The sequence below is a fragment of the Convolutriloba macropyga genome, chromosome 4, assembly GCF_964194025.1.
Source record: "Convolutriloba macropyga chromosome 4, txConMacr16.3, whole genome shotgun sequence".
Classification (NCBI taxonomy): Eukaryota; Metazoa; Xenacoelomorpha; order Acoela; family Convolutidae; genus Convolutriloba; species Convolutriloba macropyga.
The window spans coordinates 80,313,988-80,334,165 of record NC_134471.1 but is presented as its reverse complement, the minus strand read 5'-3'; the positions used below and the strand labels follow the sequence as shown (position 1 = coordinate 80,334,165).

The 20,178-nt window shown below is 35.0% G+C and overlaps 1 protein-coding gene across 2 annotated transcripts; it reads left to right on the top strand.

Annotated features, from left to right (window-relative positions):
- Positions 1-1,585: 1,585 nt before the first annotated feature.
- Positions 1,586-19,926, top strand: LOC142338699 (uncharacterized). Of its 2 annotated transcripts, none has more exons than XM_075388572.1 (5): positions 1,586-2,231; positions 8,020-8,200; positions 11,277-11,457; positions 12,781-12,943; positions 17,999-19,926. In XM_075388572.1, exons 1-5 carry the CDS (start codon positions 2,080-2,082, stop codon positions 19,653-19,655), a joined length of 2,334 nt encoding a protein of 777 aa, XP_075244687.1. In that variant the 5' UTR covers positions 1,586-2,079; the 3' UTR covers positions 19,656-19,926. The 2 variants fall into 2 exon arrangements, with proteins under 2 accessions (XP_075244687.1, XP_075244685.1); XM_075388570.1 differs by having other exon boundaries at positions 11,262-11,457.
- The last annotated feature ends 252 nt before the right edge of the window (positions 19,927-20,178 follow it).

Here is a 20,178-nt window from a genome sequence, read left to right as displayed (position 1 = left end):
ACATAACTCCAGAGAAAAAAAATAGTTTTGAACATTTTCACTGCAAAATCTGAAAATTTTTTAAAATTTTTTTAATATTTTGCAAGTTTTTAAAATATTAATTATTCGATTTATATACTAACAAAGCTAGAAAACTAAAAGTTGCAGAGTCGCATCAAGCTAGAGCTAGCCTCACTGAACGGTGGCTGGCTACTGACAAAGACAACCACTCGCCGGTCGTTTTGAGAGCAATTCGGCCGACGTTAGTTGGTTATGTTTCATTCTTTTGTTTTTTCCATCTTATTTTTTGAAATTGTTTTTTCCAATTCAATAATAGTCCGTTCTAGGTCCAGTTTTTTTGTTTAGTCAATGAAAATTTTTCAAATAGTACGCCAGGAGCTGTCCTGATATGTATTTTTTAATTCGATTTACATTTTGATCACGTTTTTGGTTTTACAGAAGTCACGATTTTCACGTTTGACTTCTGACTTACTTCACACACTGTTTCAACTAAATGGATTTCAAGTTCTTTCGTGCATTGATTTACGCAATTAATTGAATACTGTAAAAGGTCAAAGTGAAAAGATCAAATTGAATAGAGGCGGGATAAACCGATAAAGCCCGGTCATTAAGTCATTGAGAATTAGGTTGTCAAAGTTCATTAGAGTGTTTGCTAGCTGATATCGGTCTTAAGCTCATTAGCTTTTAGTTTAGAAGCTGAAATAATTATCGCGTCAGCATCTAACGGAAGCTGCATACCAAATTAGATCATTTTGTGACACTAAAAAACAGTAAAATTTCAGTTAATTTGTCTCTTCTTTTTTCTCTTTTTCTGTTTCAATCCCGATGTGCATCAAGGGCGTCAACGGCGGTTGTTTTCCGGCAACATGACGGCTATATTTGATTTTAATTTTCCAGTCGTGAGATAAAAATTTTCAGGAGTCAATTGTTTGAGCACTTACAGAAGCTTCGCACCGATATCTTAGAGCAAAGTTTTGGGAAAATGTTCTTGATTAAATGGAAATTGTATATTAATTTTTGCAGTGTAATGAGTTCGGAGTAAACCTTGACTGCTTAATAAGTTTCAACGAGCAATGTAAATAATTTTCGATGGTCTTTGCTGTGATATTGGCTAAAGGAGTTGTTCTTTTGATACTAAACTTGCTCAATTTTTCGAAGTAAAATTCACTCTTTGCGGCTGCCAATTTTCCTCACAAATTTTTTTTCAATACTTTCTTTAAAACTGAAACAATAAATTCACTGCCTAACAAAATTACTGACTTCTTAACCAGATTCAGTCGTTAGATACAGTCGAATTGTTAGCAAACTTTTTTAAAAACTTTTTTCCAATATGGGGTCCCATAAGTCCGACAGTTTAGTCAACTTCCGATTCACATCCTTAACATTTGCTTACTCGTGTATGTAATAAATGCGGGTTCCGACCGGCCAATCGAATTTGATTATCTTCAAGTTATGAACGAACATAAAATGTACACTGCTTTGACGCTCTCAAAAATTCAGAGAGAAAACATTCGAGAGAAAAAGTCTCTCAAAAGACGAGAGAAAAAAGTATTTGTGATTTTGATTAATTTGATATGGTCACTTACTTCATTTAGTTATTGATTAGCTGTAGTGAAAATAAAAACTATCTAAGCATAAAGTCACATTCTTGTGTATATGCATAATTATACACATGTCAATTGTACGCTACAACTCAACAAGATTTGTTTTTTACTTTGAGATTATTTTTTTCGCTTTATCTTAAATTCAATTCAAACCAAATTCTTCTAGCAAGATTTTTTTCACCCATCCGTGGTTGTTAACTTTTAATTTTGATTCTATGTAAATTGGGTTTATGAACATTGTGCCGTTTATGACCCCCGTTTTATTATTTTCGACCCCCGTTATAATATTAGTGAATACCCTTTCCGTCTTTTACTATTTGTAATATCATAATTAATTAGTTTGTACAAACTGTTTGTATACCTGCGATCGTGCTAGTTTTTAGCTGACCAAAGCGTTGACAAATCTAACTTTTGCGAATACGTTTGACATCGCTCTCAAAAACAAGGTGATTGCGGTATCGAAGTTTGAGTTGCAATGACGACAACCCTGACCCGGACCCTGGCTGGTGCCGGAAGAGTAGCCCAGTTGGGACAGGACATGGACCAGAAGTGGAAACAGCAGAACCACCTTAGAAGACTGGAAGATGCTTATAGACCCAACAGTGCCCAGAACCCATTTAATAACAGGTACTGCAAAACGTTCCCAGAACCAATTTAATAACAGGTACTGCAAAAGGATACCATTGCAGCTGATAAAATTTTAAAATATTTTTTGGTGGAAATCAAGCAGAGTTTTTAACTTCTACTCAAAAATTTGAAGCTCTACTTGATTGAGGGGAGTTTAACATATCAAGTTACCCCCGGGTTCATGAAGCTCCAGAAAAAATAGATCACATAATTTTCTGCTGAGCTGGGCTGTAACCAAACATTGAAACTATGTGGCTTATTCGTTAGAAATCAAAGATTTTTCACAGTTTCTGCTGTCACTCTACAGTATACAATCATGTCTCAATCTTTGAGAAAATATTTTTTACAAAATGAGCCGACAGTAAGTGAAAACATATAAGAAATTAATAAATTCTACAAAATTGGCTGTTCTTTAATTCCAATCCACTGATCGTAGTCAGCAATGATAAATTTTTTGTTTTCCGCTGCCATGATAATTCCATTATATAAAATTCTTACTAATCATATAAAATTATATAATAGACAAGGAGGCTCAGTAATGCGCGTTCGCACATAAAGTTCCGACCTGAGAACAGATAGAAAACCACAAAATTTCAAGTACTGTTTTTATTCAATTTTTCTTGCGGTTACAAAAGACTAACAAATAGAGACAACAAAAAAGTGATAAAACGCTGACGAAGCCGTAAAGCTATTTTCTGCCCCTCAAAATATATTCGGATACGCCTTTTGCGAAAACCAGAAATGTGGTATGTAACCTCTCATTAACGAAAGCAGGTAAAAAATTAACAAAAACCCCAAAAAGTTGCAAAATTAAAAACTTTTTTTGTTTTTCGAAAATTATTTTCAATGCCATGAAAATCGTTAACTTAAAATAGAAAATTTAAGAAATTTCCTTTATTCGTCCAAAGGAAGCCCCTGAGATCTGTAACTATTCGAATATGTCTTACGTTTACAAAAGGAACGTCAAATAAAGACAAAAACCAAAAAATATTTTACGGAAAATCCGTGTCGAAGCCAGTACTGTCATAATGAATTTCTTAAAAATTTTTAGATTATGTACACTCGTGCCTTCTATTGCCGCCAATAATTTCATATTTCATCATTAATTAACGAGACGAGGCAACAAATAGACGAAAAAACCAAAATTCGAAGTTAAAAAACAATTGTTTTCATAGTCAAGAAAGCCATCAGCTATCTACTCAAATCAGAATATAATTTTTTTCTCCATAAAAGTCAGTGAGGACAGTAGTTCTCCAGGAAAAGTCATACGACTAAAAGACAAAGTGAAAACGACAGTTAAAGACGAAAGTTAAAAAAAACTTAATTAAATTCTTCGAGAAGGTGATGTCGCAGAAGTTGAAATCATAATCTGTACCATTAAAGATTTTGATTTCTTCGAAAACGAGAAACAGGGGTGAAAAATGGGCAAATGCCTAAAAGTCAGACACCTCAATTTCGTGAAATATGATAGTATCAAGGCCAGAAAATTGTAACTTAACGCTTAAAACCGCAACAAAGATCAAATATTAATTCAGTAGAAAGAAGGATTGTCCATTCTTTGCTGACACTAAGCTACAAATTGACCAAATTAGGAGAAAAGTTCTAAAGTTCAAAAAACTCTTTGTTTATTTAAAAAAACAAATAATTTTTAGAGTCAGAACGAATTCAACATTTTGAGTAAAAAACAATATTTTAATTTGGAACTGCTTAGGAAGCCAATTGGACCTATCACCAGTGAGATGAATTGTTTCTGAATTGTAACAGTCCAAGGTTGAACCAAAACTAGAATTGCAATTGCTCTTCATCCACTAAAATCAATTTATTTGTTTCCAATGTTATAGATATAGAGAATTTGTTAGCGAACAAATCAAAAGTAAATGCTACGTTTTTGATAATATTCGAGATATGTTAGCAAAAAACGGCCGAACGGTGATTCCAGAGCACTCTCAATGGTATTGGAAGTAGTATTCGCCACATGGAATTTAAAAAGATTGTGTTAGTGGTTTTTAATAGCCGCGTCCTCATTTCTAGGTGGCTATTATAGCGCTCCTAATATTTTTTTACAATTCAAAGAATTTGAATTGTATTGGGGCGCTGTCTTTTTTTTAGATCTGTTCACACATTTTCATGATTTTTGAAGTCAAATTGGAGTAGTGATTTTGACCAAGCCGAAACAGGAAATGGAGCGAAAAACCAAGTGGTTTTGCTGGGTGAAATTTTTCCGCTCTAAATTTAAAGTAGAGTGAGAAAACGGTGTTTGAACAAAAATTCGCTTTCTCGCTAGTGGTTTTTGTTCAAATGCGGCAAATTCACTTTGATTTTACAGTTTTTCAATTTTTTGGATCGGTTTTTTTTCTAAATGGTTTTCCCAATCCATTCATAGTCCGTTCTTGGTCTAGTTTTCTGTTTAGTAAATGAAAATTCTTTGAATTGTTCGTCAAGACTTGCCCTGCTATGTTTTTTTTACTTCGTCTAACAGATTTTTGTTTCGTCTTAGCGTGATTTCTTGGAATTGGCTTTTTCAATGATTTGCCTCACATAAAAAAGTGATTTCTGAGCTCACTTTAAATCTTATGAGCATTTACTTATTAAAGGTCAATAGTGTGCATCTAAGTAGTGCCAAATATATGCGCTAATTCTTGAACATTAGAATCTTCAGTTTTTGATTTCGAATATTAATTTTGGGATCTTTTCCGTTTGTACCCCCCCTCCAAATATTGCACGTGCTTCTGGGGGGTGCAAATAATATGCGTCAACTAAGCTGAAGGGGCACAAACGGAAAAGATCCTAATTTTGAAAAGCCCTATTAGGGCTTTCTTCTTATAGAGCTTATGTGTCTCATAAAAATGACAGTCCGAAGCTAACCCAAAAAGTCTAGTGGTCTATTAAAGTATTGGTGGTCGACCTTTCTATTTTATTTCTATAGTTGTTTCAATTCATGTAACGCCACAAGCGTCTATCGCAGCTATTTTCCGGAAGTCTGCCGACTATGTTTGTGTGTGTACCTCCAGCAAATTTAAGCAAATCGGACCAAAGAAGCTTTTTTTTGTGCAATTATGAAAATGCTGAAACTTGAAAAATTTACCCAAAATGTTAGCCAAAACATTAAATCAAAATAATCAACAGTAATTAATTGTTTTGTCTTTGAATAATAAATCAATAACACTATCGTTAACAATTTTAATATATTTGTAAAAAAATTTTTCAAATTTTCGATAAAACTTCCAAAAAATAAGAAGAAAAACAACGCAAATCGATCTCAATATTCACAAAATTTTAAAACTCGATAAATCCTCCCAGAAAACGAAATTCAAATAAAAATCTTTTTAATTTCATATTCTGAGCTGGATGGGCTTTTTAATGATACCACTCACAACTCTCTACGATGAATATATTGACCGGCCGAATTTGTCTGAAAAAAAACCAGTTGAGTATATAGTTCCTCCCCCCTTAAGAGGGGTCGGAACAATGATAAGTCGAATATAAGAATTTTTGGTATTATCACTTTGAAACAGGGTAGCTTCAAACAAATAGTGAAAAATTTTGGTTTTCGCATCAATCAGGAAATCTAAGATATGATAAATATTTTAATAATTAAGGGGAAAAATATGGCCGGACAAAAACCTTTTGATAAAATGGAACGCTTCCCCGAGTCCGTCTTTTTGCCGGCTTATGTAGCAGATAATGAACACAAAGATCTGTTCGAGTAAAATTTGACACACTATTTAGTCTAAGGAGATTTTTTAGTTCCTTTTAATTAACCTGATATCTTTTTTGCAAGACCTCGTTTTGTAGCATGCGGTACCAATATATTTCCTCTAAAATATTAATTATTTAAGATTTTGTTTTTCGTGTGCGCTGGAAAATTTGAAGAGAACTGAGATTACTCATTCTAAACGCACAAATAGTTCGCAGGATCGTAGCTAAATACTGCCGAATTTTTTGAGCTGCAACAATGGGCCTGAGTCTTTGAATCATTGGACAGATTTTGTACTCATTTTGTGCCGTTTAGAGCATCTAAATATTTGAGCTAGCGACTATTGTAAAAATTCTAACATTTAATTGGACGACAGAAACACAGTGTTGGTTTTGAAAAAAATGGCCATTGACTGTCATTTGCTGTTATCGCCAGACTATAATTGAACAGCTATAAACTTAAAATTGCCACAAATAGGGATGGTTAACATTTTTCTCGATTTTAAAAAGATTTGAACTTTTTTATTGAATTTTAATCAACTGTTCAAAAAAACCTGTGAAATTCAAAAGTTGTAGTTCATGTTAAACTTTAGGTCTAAATCGTTGATGATAAATTCTTGCACAATAGTGAGCGAATAAGGTAATCTAGGTAAAGACCCAACTGTAATATAATAATAATAATAATAATAATAATAATAATAATAATAATAATAATAATAATAATAATAATAACAAGTTCATTTGAGTACATCACGTACGGCAATTAGGCTAGAAGCCTGTTTTCAGACGCCGTAAGAGGTTGCTCTGTAAAAATTTCTAAAACTGGTGATAGCTGTGTTAGCTTTGAGCAATGATACGATTTACTTGTAATAAAAACCTGCAACCACGGGGGGAAAATTTTCAGCAAATTCAGATTTTGCTAACATCTTCACTAGCAAAACGATAATCATCACAATTATTTTATAACTCAAAAAGATTATATAAGAGAAAAAAGGCCCCTCTATATCGCTTGCAATTTTGGTTGAACAAATAAATTTTTAATGGGCGTTTGTGAAAAAACGGGAAAAAATTTTCACTAGGCCATTTGGTTTTTATTCCACCTAACATTGAAAACATATCCAAGTTATTTCTCTACAATTGGCCGCAAGAAGAAAAGGAGTGAACCCTTTATTGACAACATGATGCTATTTTCATTTTCCTTTATACTGACGAAAATCGACACGAAATAGCAAATTTTGACAGCTAGGTAAAATGTTTGGAATCTGGATGAAATAGAACAATTTTTATTTCATGTCATCACAATTTGATCAAAGAAATGATTAAAAAATGGTTGACAGAAAACCCACGAATTGACCAAGATGGTTTTTGTCATTTTTGTAGGACTACTGTCTCTGTAAGTGTCTAATTTTCTAAATTTCTGAAGAATTTGAATTATTTTGGCGATTCTAAGTCAGCGAGAATTCATGTGTATTTCAAATTTGATGAACTAGCTTCACTTTTCAAAAAATGAAATTGACTAATCTATATGGGGTTTGTTCTCCACGAATTTTCATCTTTTATATTTCTACAATATCGAAACTTTGAGAATCGCAATTTGGCTGGCCGCTGCATTTTGAGTATTAAAATAAAAAAATTGTAATTTGTAAAAAGAAGAGTCTAGTAAGCAATAACGCAGAAACTTAAAAGGCAGGAGAACTTCGAGGACTTCCTCAACTGGTATTTTGATTCTTATCCAATGCTCTATGACATGAGCTAAAAAAATGGTCCTCGTAGCTTTGAAAATGATAAAAATTGTGAAGAATTGTATTGATAAGAAGAAAAATGTGTCATTGTGTCGCCAATAACGGCTTCAAATTTGCAATAAGTGCTTCGATCCTGTTCTTTTGCGGCTCTTCGCGGGATAATTACTTAATCACTTAGCTATTTTTGTTGATATTTGGTGCTTTTTCGGGCAGCTTTCAAGTGTTATATTATGATTTTTGTCATCATTCTTGGTTCTGCGTTCAGTTTGATCTAAAATTTGACTTCAGTGCAAAATCAAATTTTTTAATTTCAAACTTTTTTCGATGACAAGAAAAAATGGTTATTTAAGGTTTACGTTTGATGGGGTGCACAACATTGAACTTCTGGCGTGTGGAGGGGTGGGGGCTGCAATTGGTCCAGATGACTCAATTCCAAAAATTGTCAACTATCACCTGGATAAAATGAAGCAAGTGAATGAGAGTGTGAAACGAGTAACAACAGCTGCGGCGGAGGAACAGAGAAAACAACAGGTTGGGCAGATTTTCACACGGTAGGCATGCGGGAGGCAGTTCAATTCCCACACGGAAATTCACTGCCCATTATCATGATCCCCCTCTTGAAAAAGATTTTGACTTTCGACAATTTGTTTGATTGTTGTAGAAATGTTGTAGAACTTCTAATTTAAGCCATCATAAGAAAACTAAGAAAACTTGAGAAATTGTAGCAAAAGGACCAACCTTGGGTTATATCGTAGAAGTTTTGACTCCCGGGCCGAGGATTTTCCCCAAAAATAACGGGGAAAAGAGTGTAAAGAGTGTAAAAAAAATATTTTTACACCGTTAGTGCTACCCTTAATAAGGGTGGAAAAAGTGTAATTTAAGAGTGTAAAAAAAAGATTTAACGGTGGAATAACGGTGTAATTTCTTACGATTACACTCTTCCTAATTACACCTTTAACTTATTTTTACACCCTTATTTTACACCATTAAATCTTTTTTTTACACTCTTCCACTCTTCTTCTTATAATTACACTCTTGCATTACACTTTTTCCACCCTTATTAAGGGTAGCACTAACGGTGTAAAAATATTTTTTTTACACTCTTTACACTCTTTTCCCCGTTATTTTTGGGGAAAATCCTCGGCCCGGGAGCTACTCCAGATGCACTAAATGAGTCAATAAATATATTTATAGCTACAGTAGTGTCGGAAATATCTCAATTTGATTTAAAAAAATCAACTCTTGAGATTTTTCCATTATGATTTGGGTGTGTTTCCCTCCTCCTTATCTCAACCGGGCTGGGGACCGGCTACGGCGGAGTTATGAACATTCAACTATAGGAGATTTTTGAGCAAAGCACTGGCCAGAAAACCAGGCCTAAATGAAAGGCCTAAACCAGGCCTATTTCATAAAAATTCTGTATACAAATCAAACTATTGGCTTTCATTTCTACACAATTTCAAAAATTGTATTATCGGGCAACAAAACGGGCCAACATAGGCTTCTCAATTCGTCTTTTTCAAAAAGTTGTTAACAAACGTTTTTAATGAATTTCGACATTTTCTTCACCTAATTGGAGATTTCATAAAAATTCTGTATACAAATCAAACTATTGGCTTTCATTTCTACACAATTTCAAAAAGTGTATTATCGGGGCAACAAAACGGGCTAACATAGGCTTCTCAATTCGTCTTTTTCAAAAAGTTGTTATCAAACGTTTTTAATGAAGCTCGACATTTTCTTCACCTAATTGGAGTTTTCTTAAAAATTCTGTATACAAATCAAACTATTGGCTTGTATTTCTAGACAATTTCAAAAAGTTCAGTATCAGGGGAAAAAAAGGGCTAAAATAGACTTTCTAACTTGTCTTTTTCGAAATGCTATTAACAAAAGATTTTCATTAAGTTCTACATTTGCTTCACCTAAATCGCTCAAGAGTGTAATAAAGAGTGGAAAAAAGAGTGTAATTATAGTGTATTTTTAAAAGTGTAATAAGGGTGTATTAAAGAGTGTAAAAAGTGTACATTAAAGTGTAATTTTCTCAAAATTACACTCTTACACTCTTATCCCTGCTAATTAAGAGTGGAATTGGCTTTACACCCTTATTCTCGCTTAATAACGGTGGAATACGGGTGTACGCCTCGGCCCGGGCTTCAAATATAATGAAAGAATAATGGCTAAGTAAGTAAAGACTTTATAATCGCTTTATTCAACAAATATTGATCATGATAATTAATGACAGTTGTGACTTTGTCTTAACTGAAAGGATTCAGAACATTTAATGAAACTTAGATTTCTTTGATCAAACTAAAGGCTACTACTACTAAAATGGGAATGAAACTGTTTTAGCCATGTAATTTCTGGGTCTTCTCTCACAAAAGTAATTTATAAAAGGGAATCGGACTTGATTATATCTCTATTATTTACTTTGTGAAGTATACATACTGCTTGGTTTTTGTACTTTTCAAAGGTTATTTCCAGAGGTAAGTTTTTAAGTGAAGTATCTCCTTTCTGTTGTAAGGACAGAGAGTACTTACTTAGATTTTGCCGTGCTTTGATGTATTTTTTTAGCAGACATAAGTATTACAAGTTAACTGATGTAAGTTAACTTTGCTAAGTATAGGATTGTGCCCGTTTTCTTTATAAAGTTGTTAGAGCAGAAGTCTTTAAGAGAGTTAACGTTGCCTAGAGGGGGCTAGGAAAGAGAAAAACAATACATAGGATTTATGTTTGAAACTTGTTGGAATTTAGAGGCTAAGGCCCCCGAATAACCGTAGCTAAAATTTAAAATTCTACAGTTGTGATAACTATTATCAAACCTTACGGGCCGCTAAGACATTGTCATGGCCCGAAGGCGCAGCTCTTAAACAAACAAGTGGGAGTTTATTTTCGTGGGTGGGAGATTTTTTTCTTGCGTTTTTTTTTCAGAGCAAATTATAATTATAGTTAAAAGACATACAGAAGGTAATATATAATCGAACAAATAATACGCTAATGTTTATAGAAGACTTTAAGATGAAGAGCGTGTTATTGAATTAGTTTGGATAATGATAAATTTATTTTAGTAAAAAACTATTTTTAATGATTAGCGGTATTTGTACAAGCCATTAATTGCAGCTTTTGTTACTGTTTAATGTCCAAATTATTTGTTTGAATACAAGATCAGAACTGAAACCAATACACGGCTCAGCAGATTTAATTAATAATTAAACAGTGGCTTCGAATATTACACTGAAAACATAGAAAGCAGCGTATAATGTTATTCTGAATGTAAAGTGTAGAACAGAAAAAATATGTAATACGTCTGCGAGACAGTTGTTTCACGAAAGGTAAGATTTTATAAATTTATTTGTTCGTTCTGACAATAATTTACTACATTTATTCAAGTGTCAACAATTGTTGTCCTAAAGCTCATTTTGTCTAAATCTCAGCAAAACACAATAAGAAAACAGAATGCACAAAATTCGAACCATGATTCAATTTATTGCAATTTTGAGTTATCATTACTTATTAATTATTATTGTTTTTTACTGTTTTTTCAATTCCTGGTTATGGAAAATTCCTAATTAATGCTTAAAATTTATCACTGTAGATTTTGTCTAAACAGAAGAGGCCCAAAACACGCAAGAACAGACCTCCTCTACCTTCATCTGCATCATCGTCATCTTTGAGACAGAAGGAGAGACTGGCACGAGAAGAGACAGAGGTCAAACAAGCTGCCAGGATTCTGAGTGCCAGCAGACAAGTCAGAAGTGCTCAGAAGGACATTCACAAATTCATGAACAGAGGTCAGTCACTTTGACCATAACTACCCACCCGGGTCAGATATTTTTTGACAATTTTGTAAGATAAGCGATATAAAAAATGCTAATTACAAATGCTAATTGAAAAATGCAAAAGTACAAACACTCTTGAATTTTTCATCGTGCGATGGTTAAACATACTAATTTTTTGTGTAAAAATTGCCAACCGTGCTTACATGGAAAATTTTGCATCGATTGCTGCAAATTAATTTAAGTTCACTGCTAAAATTTAGTCGTAAAAATGCACAAAATCATCATTGCCACAAATAAATTGGTAAGTTTGCCACGGGGATGAGATATTGAGTTAGTTAGAACAAATGTCAACGATTTGTTCTTTCTCCTTATGGCTGCCCAACATTTTCTAATAAACAACGGGGTAGTGTAAAGGTTGGCTGTATTTTCTAATGGTTGAGATTAATAAATTTAAAATATTTTAGTTTCCAAGTGTTTTGAAATATAATTTAATTTCCCGTGTTAACCTTTCTTGGCAACCATATCCAAGAGCCATATATGGTTCCATACACGCCATACAAAATTTTCGTTGCATGATCTTACCATGGTTGCCAAGTTTTCTATACAATTTTTTTTCGCGTTTCAGCGATTCCATGGAGGGGAGGGTATAGGCGTACAAAGTAGTCAGGGTAAATCCCAAACAGAACATTTTTGGTCTCTATGGCTCTTGTATGGCAACCAAGAATTCTTGTATGGCAATGTTTTGTATGTCTTGTATGACAAATCCAATGTTTTGTGACTCTGAGCCTTATATATCTTTCTTTTATTGATTTACTTCAAAAAATCAAGATTTAAAAAATTTTTGGCAACCATATCCAAGACCATAAAGTTTCACTGTACCTGTAAGAACCATGAAGGTGCATGGTCTTGCATATGGTTGCCAAGAAACCATAAACAACAAGTTTTCTGCAATACGTCTCCAAACACTTTTTTGGAGAAAAGATCTTATCTGATATCTGCTAAAAATTCGCATTTGAAGGATTTAAATTTTACCATATATGGTCATCCATGGCACCATGAACGTTTATGGTCATATATATGGTTGCCAAGAAACCATGAACTTGAACTTTTTTCAAAATTTCAACAGAGACTTTTCACCACTAAAATATGTCACAGGCACTTATTTCACGCTTCTTCAGCCTACGTTTGAAATTTCGTATGGGCAGGTATATGGTTGCCAAGTTTTCTTGGTCACCATATATGGCTTGGATATGGTTGCCAAGATTTATCTATGGTGGTCAACCCGGGTTGATTATAATAAATTAAATAAATTTTAAAACGTTTTTTGAACTGTAGGACCTCCCCCAAGGATGATAATAAAGAGAGGCCAGAACATAGATGGGATCGGATTCGAGAGTGACTTGAACTACTTCTCCGTGTGTGGATTGGGACAGGCTAATGACAATGCTGTCAAGGTGTTCGCTCGAGAGTCCGAGAAGCTATTCGTCACCAGCAGCAGGCATGAATAATAGTTACTAATCGTCATCTCAGAAAAGAATTGACGGATCTTTTCCGTTCGTGCCCCCCAGTACGTTATGCTCCCCCAGTTACAGAGCACGTGCCTTTACATAGTAAATCATCATGTAAAAATATGGCACGTGCGTCGGGGGGGGGGGGGTGCAAATAATATGCAGCCACTAAGTTGGGGGGGGGGGGGGATCCGAAATGACAATTGGGCGTTTTTGACAGATTGCTGTGAACTAAGTTTTCGCCATATTGATGAAATTTTTGATGCAAATTTTTCAATCACAATATTTCACCCTTAATTATTGAGCTCAAGCATATTACCAAAAAGTATTATATTGTTACTGGTATCAAAAATTCACCGACGTTACCGCTGGTAATTCATCGTTATATATTTTTGCTGCGTATAATTTACACGGTGTAAGCTTTTTAGTTCGTATTTGATATAAGCAGAGTCTTTTTTGAGAATATAGAGTATGCTTCCGCCATTGAGTTCAAAAGAAATTTCAATTAGCTCTTTGTGCCCGATAAAAGGAGTATACGGTTCTTTCCTCGACGAGCTCCGCAAGAGCCTCCACGGAGTTGGTTCCCAGTGTTTTTCATTGCTGGCTAAGCAAAACTGAATATGAAACATTACTGAACCATAGCGAATAAAGCTTACAGCACGAAGTCAGAATTACCAGAACCCATTCCGACTGCCAATTCTCGAGTCAGCAGAAACAGCCGACTGGAAATCTTCTGACCAGATTTCAGAGCCGACTGCCGGTCTACTGACCAGAGCTGAGCAGCGACTGCATTAGCTCGTAGCAGTGCGTTTATGAGCAAATCTCTGAGCACATTATGCTCATAGGATATCATGTTGAAACAGACTGTACAGAAACTATCCAGGAACTTAAATCGAATTTTTTGAAAATCATAAAAATCCTAAGACACATCAACTTAAAGACGGCCGCGCTCTACTTTGAGAGTCCCATTAAATTTCAATCAATCAAATTGTACATATAGACTTTTATACGTTCTCCTCCTACTAAATCTAGCCAACAGTTTACTTGTTGTGGAAAATATTCAAAATCGGTTCAACAGCCTTTCAACACACATTCATTAGATCTTATAAAAATGTATAGGCTGCTTAGATCCTATATTTATCAGACAATAAACGGCATAAAAGAATTAGGAAAGAAAACTTAGGAAAAACTGACATGAAAAAACTGTAATAATAATAATAACAATCATCACTTCGATGCTAACTTTGATTTAGGTTGCTAATTATTTGTTCAAAGTCGAATCGGTTAAGACTAATTTTGCAAACAACGAACAAAGCCAGACTAAAAGACGGTAGCTTTTATAACACGTGGACACAAAAATTGAAAGAGAACAAAAATATATCATTTCAAGCGCCGCTTTTTGGTTAAACGCTCTTTTAGGTCGATGCGCTTTTTAGAACAAACCGCCGTGTAGAATTGTTTAAAGCGTGACACCTGAGGGATAAATATAAATATTGCTGTGAATGTCACAAAACATTCAATGACCATTAGGATCAATCGGTTAATGCATGCAACAAAGAACACGGCGGCAGTTCGTAATCTAATGATTTCAAAACTTTTGACAAAAAATGAAACCTGAAATTACAAATTGGTTGGAAACCAAAAAAAAATCCCGAAAAAACTGAGGAAAATCCTGACATTATAAGGTATGCGCGGGGATGGGGTGTGGAAACCCATTGCATATAGAAAACTTACTGTAAAATTTTCAGCTCTTTAGCTCTTTCCGCAACGACATTTAAAAACACTTATTCAATAATAACATTCTTTTGCTGTCAGTAAGTTGTTCCCGTAACATAAAGGTAAAAATCTTGAAGCATGTCATTATCTTTGAAACTTTTGTCTTCGTTCGGTGGCTCTAGTACCATTTCAGACGCTTTTGGCTGTTTTAGCAGTTAATTAATAATGGACAAGATTTTATAGACTGCTGGCAATTATGATATTTATGACTGGATTATGCGCTCTTCTTGCAACCTCTTTCATTAAGATCTCTTTTGCTTGCACTTGTTTGGGAACAGTTTTATGATTGATTGTGCTCGTTTATCCTTGACAATAGTTGCTTTTCATTTGCAAAGGCAGTTGTTACTCTACATTTAATGAGCTCAATTTTGAGCATTTCCAATGCGTAGTAGTCTTTGTTTCTACATTTCTTGACTGCAATGTCCTTCAAGGATTAAAGTTATTTAATTCGGCTGGGAGGTCTCAACAAATTTTATGTCACTAATTTTGTTTGACAATTTTGTGTTCTGTTTTAATAAATTTTGTCTAAGAATTTGTTTCGTACTAGTTTTACAACTGGGAACTTAATTGTGGGTTTGCTTTTGAATAGTAAGATTATAGGCATTGAATTAAAATTAGGGTGTTTTGTCATTGGTTATACTGGGATTGGTTATTTTCGACGTGGGGATTTTAGCACTTTGGGTATTTTTGGGAATGGGTTTTATTGTTTTGGGTATGTGGGTTTTAAGTATGTTGCCTCACACGTTTTGCCTTTTTTCCACAGCTATAATACTTCTCTAACAAAACTGTGTGAGAATCAAGGAAGCTGTGTTACAAAATTCTACGTAAAAATAACAAATATATGGTCGTTGAAGATTCTTTAAGAACTGAACTATTGGAAATCGATTAGCAAAAAAGATAGTTCAGTTTCTTGCGCCAATGTTACGATGAATACATTTTAATTCGTCCATAGCTGATTGAGAGAATTCACCAAGGCTTCCATGATTCGAAATGAATCATTAAATATTATTGAGCTCAGATTACTGTTCTTAAAATCACCGTGCAGATTCTTTCTTTATTGGGTATGGAAATCGTAAGTCCATCTAATTCGAGTCTTGTCAGCAGCTGACTTAATTCATGCTAACAGCAGGATACAGTTTATATGGCGTTTTTTAAAAAAATCAGATCAAAAAATGAAAACTGAAGAAAAATGAATGTTTTTTTTATTCAACACCATCCTTATACGTAACTTAGGAAAATATCTATTTGCGGTCTGACATATTTGTTGATTTAGTGCTGAAGTACAAAATGGGCTTATTGAGTGAAATAATTGTCTTGAAATATCTGCCAAAAAGCCTAAGATGACGAGCCAAAACTTCTCAAATTAATACTATAGTTATTTTATACTAACTATGGTAAGGTCAACCGAACTGCCGAAAAGGCTTCCTCGACTTTTATTAGGTCTGAAATGATCACGTTTTGCAAACATTGCGTGTTAGAAGACTTCACTTTAATTAAGTCGTGTTCAGCTTAGACTTGAACCAAAATGCTCGATTTTGACTTTGACTCGAAAATACATGATCTCGACAATATGATCTCATATGATGAAGCAAGGAACTCGAGTATAAAAAATTCGTCAGACCCAATTTTTTTCTTAAAAAAACTTTGACTCGACTTATGAAAAGATTTTAGTTTAGTAGTCTCTACGTAAAAACAACAAAAATTAGGCCGTGGACGTGTCTATAAGAACTGATTGATTGGAAATCGAGTAACAATAAAGATAGTTCAGTTTCTTGTGCCATTGTTAGGATGAATACTTTTTAATTCTTCCATAACTGATTGAGAAAATCACCAACGCTTCTATGATTCGAAATGAATCTTTATATATTATTTACTTCAGATTACAGGTCTTGAAATCACCGTGCAGATTCTTTATTGGGTCTGGAAATCGTAAGTCCATCTAGTTTGAGTCTTGTTAGCAGTTGACCTAATCATGCTAAAAGCAGGATGCAGTTAAAAAGAACGTATGCCAATTGAAATGATGACTAAGGAGGAAAACATTGTTTTTCTTGCACAACTTTGCTTCAGCTGTAAACACATTTAAATTTTATGGTGAAATAAGTTTATTTTTACACTTCACGAAATACTTTTGGCATTTTCTTCATCTCTTTAACATACTGAATTAAAATCGTTATCTGAATTCACGTTCTACATCGCTGCTTTGTTAATTGTGTCACAAATTAGCAACCTCGATCAGTCAATTAACATGAGTGTTAGTTTTGTTATCAGTTGTTGGCAAGTTGGCTTTTCTTCGAAATGGATCTTTAAATATCGGGATCTTTTCTATTTTGCCCCCCCCCCCCCACCCCCACGTCCATTTGCACCCCCCCCCCCTTTACCTGTTATAGCATATCGTTTGCATTGTGTATAATTACATATACAATTATACAGAAAAGATCCAAATATCCTTGAATTCAGGTTACTGGAGTTAAAATCACCGTGCAGATTCTTTATTGGGTCTGGAAATCTAAATCGAGTCTTGTTAGCAGTTGACCTAATTCATGCTAAATGCAGGATGCAGTTTTAATTCGCATTTTTTAATAAATTCAGACCAAAAACGAAAAATGAAAAAAAAATTAAATGTTTTTTTTATTTCAATGCCACCCTTATAAGTACCTTAGGAAAATATCGATTTGCGGTCTGGCATTTTTGCTGATTCAGTACTGAAAAGCAAAGTATGGGCAGTCTGGGTGAAAAAATTTTCTTGTAATATCTTCCAAACAGCATAAGACGACGAGCCAGAGCTTTTCAAATTAATACTAGAGTTATCTTATAGAAATTATGGTAAGGGCAAGCGAATTGCCGAAAGGACGTCCTCGACCTTTATTAGGTCTAAAATGATCATGCTTTGCAAAAATTGCGTATGAAAAGACTTCGCATTACTTAAGACGTCTTCAACTTTGACTTGAACTAAAATGATCGATTTTGAAATTAAATGATCTCGACAATAAAAGAATGGTAGGTTTAAGGAAGGAACCCGGGTCAGAAAAAAAATTTTCATCCGACCCAATTTTGTTCATGCAAAGACTTTGACTCGACTTATGAAAAGAATTAGGCTTCACTTTTTAAATGTCCTCGCTCTGTAATTAAAGTCAATATTTAACCCCCTCCCACCTGAATTATTAAGTTTTTCATAAGGTTAAATTCCAGTCTAGTTTAGTAGTCTCATTTTAGTAACTATTTTAAATATTTAATTTCCTGAAGCACCCAGAGCAAAAATTTGGTTTCAGGTGTTCGAAAGTGATTGCACAACAAGCGGCTGCAAATACCAACAAATCAAGCCGAGTTCTGGTCGGCCGAAATGGCTATGTTCGTTCTTCCTCTGCTTACGGCCAGCCTTACGAATTCCGCAGAAATTCCACTGACGCCCGAGAGGCTAAAACTAAAGACATCGACACGTTCTCAAAACTTTCAGACACCGATTACGCAAAAGAAGTTCCAACTGTAATTCCTCTTTCTTGGCAGGACCAACTTAGTAAACAAAATGTTGTCATCAAGGAGGCAAAACCAATGTCAGAAAAACATGCTCAAAGTTCTGAGAATAAATGTGAAAAGGAGAACCCGAAATGTCATGAGTTAAAATTTCGAACGCTTCTCGAAGAAGAAAATCTTGACATGCTAAAACAAAATTTTAGATTGCAAAATCTAAACGCGGCTGCTTTCTTCTATGCAAATGAGTATACACCTAGTGAGTCTGACCGATTTTCGCAACTGGACTCGAAATATGATTGTAATTTACCTGATTATGACGAAAATATTAATCCTAACCAAAATAGAAATCTTTACACAACCGAACAATTGGTTGAAATAGCCTCACGCAGAAATAGAGAATCGTTCAAAACCCGACAAGGCGCTAAAAGTGCTCACGCGAGGTTAAACTCAAGCCCTGAACCGAGCGAAGAATTGAACATTCCTAAAATGGAAGTAAAATTTGACAAGTCATCAACAAGCGAACTAGATTACGCAATGATCAGAGGAGATTACGTAAGCAAGAAAACGGTTATGACATCGCCTATAACAGTTACGTCACAACAGCGACAAGAACAGCCAGAGTCGACAAGCAAAGAACGACTTCGTAGAGCTCAAACTGCGAAGCCTTACGTTAATTGGTACCCGACGACCTTGGATGTTTATCAACAAGCGACTCGGCAAGCCGAGCGAACTGTCGAATCCGAAGAAGTTAGGTTTAATGAACGACTGAAAAACCGGCGACCAATTACGAGCGCAACTCGCCGCCAATCTTCGGCTGTTATTTTGCGACGAGAACCAATGCCAACATCACGCGAATACACTCCAATTGTGTTCCCCATAAATTACAAAGTTGCCCAAAAATCACTAGCTGCCGATGAAAACCAAGTTATAAATGTTATAATTGACTCTAACGAGCCGAATGAGCCATTCAACTCGTCTGTAATTGGAGCCCAGCTCACCGCAAATCCGAGAGAACTTTCGTCGGCTTTGAGTAACCGGCCCAAATCGGGCTCTCTTTTCCCGGTCGTTCGACCGATTTCGAGGGGTTCCGACGCTTCGTTGAACAAACGAATGATAGGCTCAACTCAAATGGACCGAATGCCGAATGAAACATCGGAAGCCGAGAAATGGGACTCGGCAGGGTCGTTAAACCGGATCCCGAGTGGTGCTCGGGCGACTTCGAGGGCTGGACTTGGATCTCGAGAGGTTCTCGATTCTGGTCTGGACCAATCTGGTGACGTTTTGAAATACACTGAGGGCATTAGGGTTCAGATTGCATCCAAGCCGGCAGTTACGAACCCGCCACCAGCACCGACTCCGGAGCCGTCGGATTTTGTGGCCCAGGGTTTGAGTAACTCGGCCAGTAGTTCGCCCAGACGGAAACCAATGAAGAAAGTTCGCATCAATGGGCTTTGAAGAATTTAAGGATTTTCTTTAAGGATTTAAAGAATTTCTATAAAATGAAAAAAAAACTGCTAAACCTCAAAGAATGCTCGAACCGAATTGGAGAAATTCAATTTGCCTTTCAGAGCATAGAAATAGAAAGACTGGACAGAAGTAAAAGGCATTCATGATATCATAATTTGACCCGAGACTGATATTATCAACAATAAGTATACCGTTGTCTATCGAATTTATAAAACATACATACTATAATTTGACAAAAGTTGTAATTGTTGAACTTTGATATTCACCCCTTGTTGTTAAGGGCTCTAAGCAGGATTTGAACCAGCATATCTTACTCGAAAACCTAATGTGCTAACCATTACACCAACAAGTCTTAAGCTCTCTAACTTGGGCATTTCTTATAACCCGTTCTGTCGTTATTATTGTTAGTGTTAAATTGACTTGGTAGCCGCGATGCGGGAATCACTTTGTGAATTAATTACAAAAACAGAACTAAAAATGGTTCTTCCTTGTTCCTCAAGGCTTCATCTCT